Raw genomic sequence first — 14,235 nt, forward strand, 5'->3', positions numbered from 1 at the left:
GTGAGTCAAGAGTGTAAAAAAGGGCACTCCAAAAAAATTTAGGAGGCGGCTACTTATGGGAGAAAGGAGTGTTAAGTATCACAAAAAGTGTCACCTCGAGGGGACCTTAAGGGTAAATTTCTTATAAATTTTAGTTTATCTCAAACTGGAGGAAAGAGGGAGACAGCATTAGGTAAATACTTATATCCTCTGCTTCTGGGTGGGAGGGATAGCTTGGAAGATGCAATTCGGAAGCCGAAACACTGGAATTTCTGGGAGACATCCACAGTTTCTGTGGGATCTGTTTTTCATCAGCTAATATTAACTCAGCGATTCCAAGTGGCAGCTGGTCTGTTTGGGACCAGATATCCAATGGCAACCAGGTCCCTGCCTTCCTAAAGCACAGTCTTGTCTTTATCCCAAGAACTGTGGGATGGCTTCGGAGTCTTATGAAAATTACAAAATTTATGAAGCCCTAAAAATCACAGTTTGCTGCTATCTTTTACTAAATGAGGACTGTCTTCAAAGCAATGTATCAGATAAATGCGCATATTTATTACTTTTCATGTTGATGTACAGCACAACACTTACTCTGAAGAAACAGTCAGGAAGGGACCAAAACCAGCAGCAGAGATGCCCTTTAATTACTATACAGAATAGGGTTTTGTTGTGATAACTCTACTGTTAATCATGTATCAAAGTCCAGTGGATTAGGTAGCTGACATGTTATCAAAGCATACTTTCTCTGTGCCAAACACAATCTCTATTTTAAATGGACTAAAGATGAATGAGAAAGATAAAACTATAAGGAGTATAGAGACCATATAAGAGAATAGCGCTCAGCACAGAGCCCAACATGGAGCCTGATCCCATGATGGTGAGATCATGAGCAGAAACCAAGAGTTGGACATGCAACTGATGGAGTCACCCAGGTGCCCCTATTTGTAATTATTTTTTAAACTGTACCCGTGTTTTACACATTTCCTCAATAAGGCCATCTTTGGAAAAAAGCTTACTTTCTCAAAACAAGTTTCAAGGGTGTATTTGTAAACCTCTGAAATTCTCGAAGGGATTTCATCTCCTTCCAAACTTTTATGATGGTTTTAAGCAATGTTCGATCTTTTTCTTGTTCAGCATCACGCAGTTTTCTTGTTTGCCTAGAAGATGGAACATGTTGATATATATTAAAAAGTTATTCAGGTGGGTATATAACTTAGGAAGAGAAACTACTAATGCTATAGCGATTGTTTATTTAATTTGATACCCATAATGCTTTTTAAGCACTAGACATCCAAAAATATTGTGGAAATTTGAAGACAGTAGGACGCCCATCTGTCTCAAGAGGTTATTTGATTTTGTTTTCTCTAGGTGAATTTGATGTCAGTTAAACTAAGTCATCTTCTGAACTTCTTATTAATACTATGTACCCTTAAACAAACAGTCACCTTTGAAGTTATAAAAATAAGAGGCCCAGTAAACTCAGTTCTCATGGACTAAATCATTGTAGACATAGGAAAGTATGCTGTTATCCAAGTTAAACACAAACATTTAAATCTGTCTCTGTTAACACAAATCATAAGTTCTACATTAGGATGAAGTAATGTTGCTCACTGAGTCTTCAGTGCCAACTAGATTAACATTATTTCTCGCTTGATTTGAAGAGACATCAGTTGGAAATGCTTTTATTTTTATTCCCATTATTTAAAGTGTTTGGGAATTATTTAATGCCTTATGTTAAGCTCGCTCTATGAATGATAGTCAAATCCAGAACCCAAATGTACTCCATTATGCTATTAATCAATTAGCCAAATAGACAATTTTTCTTCTCTTGATCAAGTAGCAGGTGTCATGCCCGGTGATTCAGGAATGTTTAAGATTGGACATGTCTCTGTCCTCAAGGAATTTACAATTTAGCTCAGGAGTCATACATATAGATAAACTATTACAAAATACAAGGTGAGTTTTGCCTACGAGAGTGCTGCAGGAAACTATGGAGGCAGAGTCTCATGAATTAGCACCTCCTGACCTCCAGAAGGAAGGCCTGAGTCTGGAGGTTGTACTTGTGATGACTCAGTCTGTGGAGATGGTACAGAGAAGCACAGAGGTCTAGGTTCCTAATTATTCAACTGCTGGGTCTGGAAAAAGAAGATGGCGGATGGCGACAGCCAGTTAGTGGTTGGGTAGCCAAGATTCGGGGTTCTCTGAGGACTTCACAGAAACAAGAAAGCAATGAACTAAAAAATCTTCTTCATGAGAAGCAGTGAAGCATGTGGCTAAGGGCACAGATGTTGGAACTTGACACTTTAGGTTGAGATCCTGGGTCTCCCATCTGTGAGCTAGCCTAGAACAACCTAACTTCTCCCTGCCTCATCTGTAAGCTAAGGGTGCTAACAGAATCTACCTCACAGGATTGTTGAGAGGAGTAAGTGCTAATGCTAGCACTGTGCCCACAAGTAAGTAGTCCGCAAGTGTTACCGGTCACTATCAAGTGGTCTGTTCTCTTGTGCCCTTAGCTGCTACCTCCCCAGCCTCCTTTTTAAAAACTGTGGCATAAAATTATCTTACTGAATTCCATGACACCTTGAGGCTTTCTGACATATTTTCTATTTCCTTTTTTAGTACCTGACAAAATAGTTTCTCAGAAATGCTAAAAACGAACTCTTCGCAAGAAAACTTTGACAGCTGAGCCACAGAGGCAAAGCGTCACAAAAGAACATTTAATGACCAGGTGTGGTCAGGGCTCTGGAGGAAAAGGCAAAGGCAGTTCTGCAGGGGGAGTCAGGTAACACTTTTCTGAAACCTGATGCACGTGGGGTCTGGAGTGTGGAAGAGCGTGTCAGCCCTTAGGTGACACTCTGGGAGTTCACTGGCCTTTCTGGATAATCTTTCCAACCATGGGACTCTATTTATCTCAGGAGGAAATGCAGTTGAATAAAGGAAGGAAAAAGAAAAAGTCTGTGAAAAATTTACACTTTTAGAAGATAGGCAGAGAAAGACGATAGATGCAGGATGGTAGGAAAGATGGATAGGAGGCAGGAGAGGGGTGCGGACATCCAAGAGAGCGTGACATAGGGAGGAAGATGGCCCCTCACTGTCAAGAAGCCAGGTCACATAGAATTGGAAGCAGGCTCCAGGCTCTGAGCTGCCAGCACAGAGCCCGACGCGGGGCTCAAATCCATGAACCACAAGATCATGACTGGAGCCGAAGTCAGACGCTCAACCAACTGAGCCACCCAGGCACCCCAAGAATTTTTTTAATGTTCTTTATTTATTTTTGAGAGACAGAGAGAGAGAGTGGGAAAAGGGGAGGGTCAGAGAGAGAGGGAGACACAGAATGTGAAGCAGGCTCCAGGCTCTGAGCTAGCTGTCAGCACAGAGCCCTATGCGGGGCTTGAACCCACGAACCGTGAGATCATAACCTGAGCTGAAGCCGGACACTTGACCGACTGAGCCACCCAGGTGCCCCACCCCCAAGAATTTTCATTTTAAAACTCATGGTCTGTTTCTCCCTGTCTCGCAAAAATAAATAAATGTTAAAAAAAAAAAAAAAAAGAGGAAGCAGCCAGGTCACAGGAGGGGCTTGGCAAGGCGGAGGTCTCCATGGACTGTGGCCAGCTCCACCTCAGAGGAAAGGCGGGTGGGTGAGTGATGGTGGGTTCCAGTGAATGGGATGGGAGGCAGCCGAGCAGCAAGAATGATTCATGTTTTCCACAAGCTTGCCTGTGAAGGGAAGTACAGAAGGAAAGTGGTAGCCAGATGGGGCTCTAGGGTCACAGAATTATTGTATGTTCAAGTCTGAGTAGGTCTGAGAGAGTGAAATACAGTGTTTCCCTGTCTTGCACCAATACCGTGCTTCCTTCCTTGTACAGCTGGTTCCGGCTTAGAGGACCAGCAAATGTGGTTGTGAAACCATTTATTGAAAAGAAGATGCAAAGTGCTTGCTGTGGTGCTGGCCGAGGTGAGCTGCACTAGCCAATGACTCGGCCGATGCCCAGCGGGGGCTCACATGGCTGCTGGTCAGGTCATCAGCCAGGCCCCCACTTGAGGGGACATCCAGGCACAGGCTGTCTGCTTTGAATTGGTTTTAGCAATAGTTAAATGTCAGCAAAAGACTAGAACCCACTCTTTTGCGGGACCAGAAGTGCAGAAAGACCTCACTGGTCTGCCCCCGGCACAGTCTGTGCACCTTCCGCACAGGTCTGCCAGCTTTCAAACGCTGATTAATAAATACAAGTCCATATAAAACCACTCCTGTATTCACAACAGATTTTTGTCTCTTTTCTTACCAATGTATGCTAACACAAAAATTATTTTTACAAGGAGGCTGCAATGTGGGCTTTTTGTTTTAGCATAAATAAGATTTTTCACTTCATTTTATTTTTTTAAAGTTTATTTATTTTGAGAGACAGAGAGAGAGAGAGAGACAGAGAGAGAGAGAGAGAGTGCAAGCAGGGGAGGGGCAGAGAGAGCGAGCGAGCGAGAGAGAGAGAGAGAGAGAGAGAATCCCAAATAAACTCTGTATGGTCAGTGCAGAGCCCAAGGCAGGGCTTGAACTCATGAATAATGAAATCATGACCTGAGCTGAAATCAAGAGTCGGATGCTTAACCAACTGAGCCACCCAGGCACCCCAAGAATTTTCATTTTAAAATGTACTCTTCATACTTTTACCATGACAGTATCTCAACATCACCATTTTTCAATTTCCTGGAAGAACTAACTCAAGGCTCGATTGTGAAAAGAATAGTATATATGTATAGCCCTTGATTTATTAATTCCTTAATCCCTTAATATTTATTAATATTAATTTATTAATATGATGATTTATTAATATGATAAATATATCTCATTATTTTATTTGGCCCAATTTCTCATTTATTCAGTGCATTTGGAAAAAAAAGTTTTCAACAAGTACGCATCTAACAAGAGGAAAAAAAAGTAGAAGTTACGGCAGACTTTACTCACCGAATTTCAGATTTATACTCATTGATAGTTTTTTGGGTTGTATCAAGAGACTTGTGAGTTTTTGCTGGATTGAGTCCTGTCTGAACAGCATTTCTTAGAGCTTGGAGCTTAAAAAAATATGGATGAAAATTTTGAGTTAGAAATTCCATTACCTACTGCAAATTACATGCCCAAACCACCCACTTCTCCAGGGCAAAATGGCGCCAGCAAGTCTCCAAGTGGATCCGCTTTTCCCACACTTTCACTAAAATGAACTCTGACAGAGAGCTGTTTCTTCTATTCTTAAAAAATAAAAGCAATAATAAAGAACAGTGTGTCCATCCCTGTTCTGTAGCCCAGATAATCAAATTGCTTGTGACAAATGTTACTTTCATGTGTGTGTCTCAAAAATAAGGTTTCCTTTAAGGCTAAAGGTGGAGCTTTCTGGGTCCTGGACATACAGTGATATTTTTGTGAACTGATCATAAAATCAGAGACTCATAAAAGGAGGTATTACGGAGATATCTCTTATTTGGGAAGTAGGTATAAAGTTAGGGCATGGGAGAAAAGTTGCCCATAGTTAAAACTACCCAAGCAAACCCCATCAGATTAGTGTCACGTTGGACATAAATGCCAGACATCCATTTCTCTGAGCACCACTTGAAACAACCGACTTGTGTTTGAGTACCATGTCGTGGGAAAGTACATGTAGAATCGAGAATGTCTCAAAGGACAGAGAGGTTCTCAAGCCACGAATGGTCTCAGCATCTGGGGTCACACAAGCAAGACACAGCCACACACCTTCCATTAACGCTCTCTCCTGGGAGGTCAGGTCACTTTCACTGTTTGCACAAACTTTTCTCTCAGCCAAGTGTGTGCCGCTGAATTTGCACACATTAAATGTACATTGCCAAATCCTTCCTTTTGCCTGTAGGTAGAACATTCTATCACACATCTTAGGCCAGGGGGGCATGTGAAAGGGGCACATGAATATTTGCTGCTGGAAAGTGTCTTTGTTGCTTGGGCTCATCAGAAGAACCAATTTGACAGTAAGAATGGAAGAGGGTACCTTGTCAGTAAGAAATTTTGCCTTGTTTCTCTGGTGCCTTGCAAGGTACTGGTCATATAACTGGGCCAGCTTGGCTGCCAAAACATGCTCCCGGCTGAAACAGGGGTGATGAGTGAAGATTAACCCTGAAATATCAACGTCCAGTTGGAAGTTTCCAGGGGAGTCTCCAGACCCAATCATGTGCTGACTTCTGTGGACATATTTTACCGCCTGTCAAAGAGAGCAGAGTGTGGGGGCACCATGGTTAAAGCACTTACTGGATAATGATGCTCTGATGTGCAGTGGGACCACAGACAGGTGCCCCAGGACCCACGAGTAAGAACATATGAGTTTATTTCTTTTTAGCCATTCGATTTCATATTTCCCACTCCTCCCCAGATTAGTAGACTACTGATGTATTGAATCCTCATTTATTTTAATAAAATAAGTTCTCTCTTATAAAATAACATTTAGTCTGTCTTTGATGAGAAGATCGACAGATTTTTTGCTTAGAAAAAGTGTTCTATGGGCCCCCTCAGTGGTTAAGCCCTTGATATCAGGGTTGTGAGGCAAACCCCAGGTTGGGCTCCACACTAGAAGTGAAGTCTACTTAATAAAAAGGATCCTTATAAAATTGGGATGTGTTTACAAATGGTAGGCTTGAATAGGAACGGACTGACTCTATCTCAGTACCTTCCAGAATACCAGAATATGGTGAGTTGAGTCTCCATGGATTTATAGGGAAGGGAGACCACGCCTGCTGGAATCATATTCCACTGATACTTTGTGCCTTATAAAAGCCCTCGTTCTGATCATTTATGTCCTTACACTTTAGACTGCAACAATGAAGGCACAATTCTTTCCTCTTTCGTTCAGATGAAAGTATTCAATTATAACCCACATTTGTGTAGAGTTTTGTTTTTGTTTTTGTTTTTTTTGAGAGACAGAGAGAGACAGTGTGAGCAGGGGAGAGTCAGAGAGAGAGAGGGAGACACAGAATCTGAAGCAGGCTCCAGGCTCTGAGCTGTCAGCACAGAGCCCGACACGGGGCTTGAACCCATGAACCATGAGATCGTGACCTGAGCTGAAGCCGGACACTTAACTGACTGAGCCACCCAGGTGCCCCATGTTAGAAGTTTTTAATCTGCATGTGGCCAATATGTGTCTTATGATCACCAGGATTAATTTAAAAAATTCTGCCTCACAAAGCTTTGTACAATTAAACATCATTCCACAGACCTAACAGAAAATTCCTCTCTAATTGCTTTGCTCCTGCTGGTTCTTGCTTTGTCTTTCCTCTCACCATAGGGTTCCAGAGTTATGAGATCACTCAGGGTGTGGCTTTCAGGTTCTATCTTGTACTCTTTTTGGTATGAATAAGTAATGTGGGTAGCATTGCTTGAAATGTTACTAGGTCACTGTACTTCATTCTCCTCTCCCAAATCTCCATTAGCCCATGTTCAAATGATTGCTGGTGGGCTCTGCCCAGGCTCAGCTCAATCACACAAAAAAACTTTCTAAGACTACTGGTAGTCATTGAGCTAACTGCTCAACAGACCCCAGCTCTCTTCCTATTAAGGAGAAAGACTCCTGGTTCCTTGTCTTCCTTTTTGTTATATTTTTCTTTTCCTATATACTGAGAACTATCACGAACACAGCAGAAACGATTTCTTCTAAGAATAAATAATCAGCCCCTCTTGGTGGAACTATTTCTCTTTACTTCCTCGATTCTGCACACAGGGTGGGAAGATCTCCCATCTCACAGGTATGGGGAAGAAGTCACCTTGCTTCTCCCCACTGCCCATCCTCATGGCTTCTTCCCCAGAGAGGAGGAGGAATGTGGCTGGAGAGCCAGCTGGAGCGCAAGAGCCATTGGTCCAGGTTCTCTGCTGTCCCTTCTTAGCTCTCTCCCGAGAGCCCGCTTCCTGGCCTGGAGTGTTCCCCTCAGTCGTCTGCATGGCAAGCTCACCAGGCTTGTGTCTAGGTGGGGACGTGATTCCTGGGAAATGGAACAGGAAGTCCACGTGGTCTTCTGCTGTCCAGCTGCTCCCAAAATGCAACTGATCTCTGCATCCCTCTCTGACCCCTGTGCCATTGCCAACTAGCTCACAACTTCTAAAGCAGACAGATAATATTAACTGGCTCCCTTCATACCCTATTCTCCATAGTATTTACTCTTCTATTTTCTCATTGTAACCCATAATTTACAGCCTCACTGTATCAGTGTGTCCTGTTGAGTAGATGGAATGGTGAAGGGAGACTGACATATTACTGGGTATGTGCACAAGGGGAGGACTACCTTGATCACTCATTATGTCACACGTCTGTCATGTAAACAGATGACAAATCCCTCCTGGACTCTGACTTGGGTTTAGACTTGTTTTGCAAATCACTGCCATGATCACGTTTCTGCACAAAGTAGCCACTCATTGATACTTTTCTGTAATAACAATATTTTATAGGAGTTCACATTTTATTTTGTTTCTCTTTTTTAAAAATGTTGGTTTACTTATTTTTTTAGTGAGAGAGAGAGCAGGAGAGGGGCAGAGAAAGAGGGAGAGAGAGAGTCCCAAGCAGGCTCCTAGTTGTCGGCCCAGAGCTCAATGCAGGGCTCGAACTCACGAACTGTGAGATCATGACCTGAGCCAAAATCAAGAGTCAGACGCTTAACTGAATAAGCCACCCACGTGCTCCAGAAATTCACAATTTTAAATAAAGGGTAGGGTGCCTGGGGTGGCTCAGTTGGTTGAGCGTACGGCTTCGGGTCAGGTTATGATCTTGCAGTTCATGGATTTGAGCCCCGCATTGGGCTATTTGCCGACAGACAGCTCAGAGCCTGGAGCCTGCTTCGGATTCTATGTTTCCTTCTCTCTCTGCCCTTCCCCTGCTCATGCTCTGTCAAAAACAAATAAGTGTTAAAAAACTTTTTAAAGGGCATACAGTTACATTTTCTTAATACTCACAATGATCCTCTGAGGTAGAGAGGATTATTATTGTTTCTATGTTTTTAATTAAGGAAATGGGACCCTTCCAAAGTCACGAAGTAGTCCTTAATAGGACAATGCCCTGACTTGCACCTGTGTCCTGCTTTACAGAATGATCATTAAATCCCCTCACTTTGTTTCACTTTATCCATGGTGAAATATCCCAAATATAAAATTACATGGGTTTCTGAAGGTGGTGATTTTTGCTCAGCGGTTGAGGAAAACAAGAGAAATATAATCACTTAAGCAGGCAACTCTGTTTAACACTAGCCAGCACTTACTGAGCTCTGTTTGAGCACTCAAATGGACTGTCTCAGCAAATCTGCACCACCACCTTGGAGGCAGACATTGTTAGTATGTCCAGTCTACAGATGAAGACATTGTGACACAGAGAAATTAAGGGCCAAGTTTGCCCTTAATCTGAGTGTTAGTGCTGGGACTCAAGTCAAGCAGTTTTGTACCTGACCTTAGGAAAGCACAGTAAACAGGATTTGCAAGGTCAGAAAACCTCCAGTTATATAATAAAGGAGCAATAAATGGGAAATGATCCTGCAGCATATGTGAGATGACAGAGAAAAAAGAAGGAAAAATAAGGCCAGCTAACCTGGATACGCAAATGAAGTCCCTGACTTGGGCGTTCCTGCCTGGGAACTCAACTCATTCCTTGTTTGAGACGAAAGTAGTGAACACAGTAGGCTTGCTCTTACACAACACGCCTGTGGTTTGTTCTGTATGTGTGACGTAGAGAAAGAAACGACCACAGTAGGGGCACCTGGTGGCTCAGTTGGTTAAGCGTCCGACATCGGCTCAGGTCGCGATTTCACAGTTCGTGAGTCTAAGCCCCATGAACAGGCTTGGGGTTCTGTCTCTCCCTCTTTTAGCCCCTTCCTGGCTTGTGCTTGCCTGCCCCACTCTCTCAAAATAAATAAATAAACCGAATTTAAAAAAGGGGAGATGGGCTTACCTTCTTATACAATGTTTCGAGTTCCGCCTTAACACCTCGCTCCTGTGGCAGCATGGGCGGTCTTGAAGGGACCAGCTTGATGGGGTTCGGCAGCGCCAGGATCCTCCCATCGTCCCCGAACCACCTTCCTCCCTGCAGGCCAAGCAGAGGGAAGGACAGTACTTTCTTGTAATTGGACAGAAAATCGTTTACAAAAAAACAACATTTGCAAGAAAATTCTGGGTCGACATGCACATTTCATGCACCTTCCCCGGTCCCAATAGATCTTTAAAAGCTTTTTTTCCCAGGTGCCTGGGTGACTCTGTTGAGGGCTGACTTCAGCCCAGGTCACGATCTCACAGTCTGTGGGTTTGAGCCCTGTATCAGGTTCTGTGCTGACAGCTCAGAGCCTGGACCCTGCTTCGGATTCTGTGTCTCCCTCTCTCTCTGCCCCTCCCAGCTCTCTCTCTCTCAAAAATAAATAAACATAAAAAATTATTTTAAAAATAAATACCTCCTTTCCATTAGCAACTGAGTCTTCCCTAACACCCCCCACAATTAATTTAAGATATAGTCCTCACTCCCCTCCAAAAAAGCATTAACAAAAAGCTAACAGGAGTGCTTCAGAAGAAAATGTATTTTCTATGCATTAAAAATTGAAGAAAAAAACCCTAGGAGCAAAACAATCGAAAACATCCTATCTGTGGATGATTAAACATTTCTGCGAATTGCAAAAAAGTTGCCAGCATCTGACTCAGCAGGAGAAGCCCAAGCCCGGCCAGCAGAAGATGGGTTTGAGCCGTAGAGAGGTTGTATGGTTTCAGGATCACCAAATGTACCCGGAGACAAATAAAATTAAAAAAAATTGAATCACTGTCTGTAGACAGGAGGAAACGAGTATGATGTGACTGTCCCCATAGGAAGAAGCAGCTCCAAGAGTCGCCCAAGGGCTACAAGGCTGAGGGGGTGGGGGCATTGGGTAGGGAGGGACAAGGGGACAGGGGTGCCTGCTTACGGGCTCCTGCCTCAGCAGCCTGTTCTCCACGATGTTCTGACAGGTGCGAGGCACGTCCGGTCTTGCGCCGATGTAAAGGCCTTCATCTTCCAGAAATCTGGGCTGTACGTTCTCGGGAAGCTTTTTATACGTCGGCACTGGGTCGGTCAGAAATAAATACGAGCAACATGAGTGCCAACCTCGACATTTCCAACCGCAATTTGGTGACTTAAAACAATTACGGGAGATTTCATTTACATTCTTGGAAGCTGCAAATATTCCATGTTAAGTTCTAGATGCAGAACAGGGAAAAGAGGAAGGTGTTCAGCTGTCATATCACGTTGTAGAATCATGAAAGAAGTCCACACCTTACTCACCAGCGGGGCCTACCGCCTGCTCCTTTGCTCACTGGTGGAAATAACCAGGACCAAGCGCTTCTGTATAAGGGTGATAATATCTCTCACTGGGCTCTTGGGAGAATGAAACGGGGTAAAGTATGGGAAAATGGTTTGTAAGTTAAAAAGTTTAATAAAGGAGATAAACTTGAGACAGAGTAGCAAGGGAGGATTTTCTCAGGAGGTGATGCATTTGCATTTGAAGGTTGAGAGGGAAGAAGCTGGGAATGGGGAACCTGGGAGCCTGACATGGAGGCGGGGGAGGTGGAGAGTCACTTCTGTTTATAGTTACCTAACTCTAAACCTCGCCAAATCTCCAAATCTGCTAATTCTGCAGTGTGTGGCCATTTGGACACTCTGCTTTCCAAACTCACCCACAGAAAAGCAACTAATGTCAGTATTTTTGGAAAAACCTACCTCAAAGTCCTTAGAAAACCGGGGGCAGACCCTTGTTTCAACCTTTTTTTCTGTTCCCCACCCCTCCCATGGCTAGGCAACTAGACAGGGGCCCATCACTAATCCCAGGGTCTTCAACTCTTTGCAAGGAAATGTTTTGAGTCACTCGCCCACTGTGTGCATGCTTATAGGTTGTGCAAGCATGATTGTACTTACAAAGCTAGATCAGGAAGGAAGAGATTAAAAATACGTGCAAGTAGAAGGCTTGACGTTGGCAAACGCACTCGACTTTGGCAACGGCTCTCCAAGCAGTGACAAGCACAACAGCACCAGCAACAGAAATTAGTATTTCTGATCCCCTGCTACGTGCTGGTCACAACACAGGTGATTCACTCACGTCATTTTCTCAGTGCTCAAAGGAAAATGGAACGTCCAGGCTCATGTCATAGGATGGTCTCCTTTCCTGCTGACTTAGGCACCCCAGAATAGAGGAACTCGCTCAAGGTCAGAGCTCTTGGACGAGGAGCTGGGGCTGTGGGGCTCCCCAGCTCCTGTTGGCTAGGCCAGGTCACCTCCTCACAGCCCCTGACCCCACCCCGCGGACAGCGTGGCTGGGAGAAGGACCTGTGATGCGATCCCCGCTCAGACAGGACTCCCATGCAGCCCTGATGCCTTAAGCCTGTTTCACACCCACCCCCACCCCTGGTCTGAGCTGGCCCTAGGGTCTGACCTCCACTCCCAACTCAGGGGGCTCTGGGGACAGACCTTGAAGTGAGAGTCCTCTGCACACAGACACGAGTGAGGAAGTTCCTCTTTGGCCAAGGCTGCTGCAGATGCATTTCTCCACAGCCCCAAAGGGCATCGGGATGCATTGCTGGAGGCGTTTGGCCTCTGCAGCTGGCCACCCCGCTCGGAGACCTGCCTCCCTCATGTCACTAGCTTTGAGGTCTTGGACTACTAGTTCCCTAACATCTTTGGGCTTCTGCTTTTTCATCTGTAAAATGGGTATGAAAGAGAAGACTTCTCCGGCCCTGGTGTGGAAGCAGATTTGTGGATACACATCAAGTAATTAGAAAGGGGCCTGGTGGAGGAAGTGCACAGAATGCATTCACTGCTGCTATTACGGCTAAGTGTCAGCTTTGCATCTGTTTCCCAGCTGCCTCTTTTTTTTTTTTTAATCTTTATCTATTTTTGAGACAGAGACAGTGGGAATGGAGGAGGAACAGAGAGAGAGGGAGACACAGAATCTGAAGCAGGCTCCAGGCTCTGAGCTGTCAGCACAGAACCTGATGCAGGGCTCAAACTCATGAACCGTGAGATCAAGACCTGAGGCGAAGTCAGACACTTGACCAACTGAGCCACCCAGGCACCCCCACCTGCCATTTTAAGTGTGAACTACCAGTTAAGTAAGGGAGAGGTCCCTCAGGCATTCTCTGGAGGAAAGAAAATTCCAGGAGAGAAAAGAGCAAAGGGAAACCCAGGGCAGAAACTCAGCAAGGGGCAGTTACCAGGAGTTAATCCAGTGGTCCGGCTCCACGACCCTTAACCACTGCCTGCACCGACCCCGCTGAGGTGAGGAACGTCAGCCCACCTGCTTTGGGACTCCCTCCTAATTGCCCGAGGGGTAACCTCCTTTTGGACAACAGTGAGATGCCTGGTGGCTGAGGGCTCCTGATGATATTTCTTGTTTTTAAGTTTATTTATTTATTTTGAGAGAGACACAGTACAAGTGGGGAAGGGTCAGAGAGAGAGGGAGACAGAGAATCCCAAGCAGGCTCTGTGCTGTCAGCTTGGAGCCCGATGCGTGGCTCAAACTCACAAAACCGTTGAGATCATGACCTGAGACAAAACCAAGAGTCGGATGCTTAACTGACTGAGCCGCCCGTGGGCCCCAAAGATACTTCTCGGTTACTAACTCAGATTAGAAATTGGGCATCCTCAGACACCAGCCGTATTTCACCTGAAGGAGAATGAAGCTGCGCACGCTGAGCAGGAAGGCGAAACGACTGGGTACCTGTCAGCCTGCTGGGTACGAACAGCAGTTCTTTTTCCATCTGTAGCCGGACGTGGACGCTTTCATAATCTGCAGGTCTGACTGCCACCAAATCCTCCGCCGTGTGACCTAAGCCCCACAGAAGGTCCTCGGCCTCAGCACTCAGCAGCTCGTCTTCACCCTGCGGCACGTGAAGCAGCGAGAAGAGATCGTGCTAAGATTACTCGTGTACTTAGAAAAATAATAATGAGGTTAGACTCCTCATCAAACAATGTATCTCACAACAAAGTGACCTTTCCCTTTTGTTTATCTTTTTAAATGTCTATTTATTTTTGAGTGAGAGAGAGAGCGAGCAAGAGAATGAGCACAAGCAAGGGGAAGGGGCAGAGAGAGAGGGAGACACAGACTCTGAAGCAGGCTCCAGGCTCTGAGCTATCAGCACATAGTCCGACGTGGGGCTCAAACCCACGAACTGTGAGATCACGACCTGAGCTGAAGCCGGATGCTCAACCAACTGAGCCACCCAGGTGCCCCTAATGTTTATTTACTTTTGAGAGACAT

General features: G+C 44.8%; 1 protein-coding gene across 1 annotated transcript in view; it reads right to left on the minus strand.

The window, feature by feature from the left end:
* CC2D2A (coiled-coil and C2 domain containing 2A) overlaps nucleotides 1-14,235 on the minus strand; it is a 136,881-nt gene that overhangs the window by 75,707 nt on the left and 46,939 nt on the right. Inside the window, exons 9-14 of the mRNA XM_029948558.1 lie at nucleotides 13,696-13,855; nucleotides 10,912-11,048; nucleotides 9,918-10,049; nucleotides 5,991-6,200; nucleotides 4,943-5,049; nucleotides 996-1,136 (exon numbers count right to left, since the gene is read on the minus strand). Of these exons, the coding sequence (XP_029804418.1) occupies nucleotides 996-1,136; nucleotides 4,943-5,049; nucleotides 5,991-6,200; nucleotides 9,918-10,049; nucleotides 10,912-11,048; nucleotides 13,696-13,855 (887 nt within the window). The remainder of the gene's footprint in view (nucleotides 1-995; nucleotides 1,137-4,942; nucleotides 5,050-5,990; nucleotides 6,201-9,917; nucleotides 10,050-10,911; nucleotides 11,049-13,695; nucleotides 13,856-14,235) is intronic.

The sequence above is a fragment of the Suricata suricatta genome, chromosome 1, assembly GCF_006229205.1.
Source record: "Suricata suricatta isolate VVHF042 chromosome 1, meerkat_22Aug2017_6uvM2_HiC, whole genome shotgun sequence".
Taxonomy (NCBI): Eukaryota; Metazoa; Chordata; class Mammalia; order Carnivora; family Herpestidae; genus Suricata; species Suricata suricatta.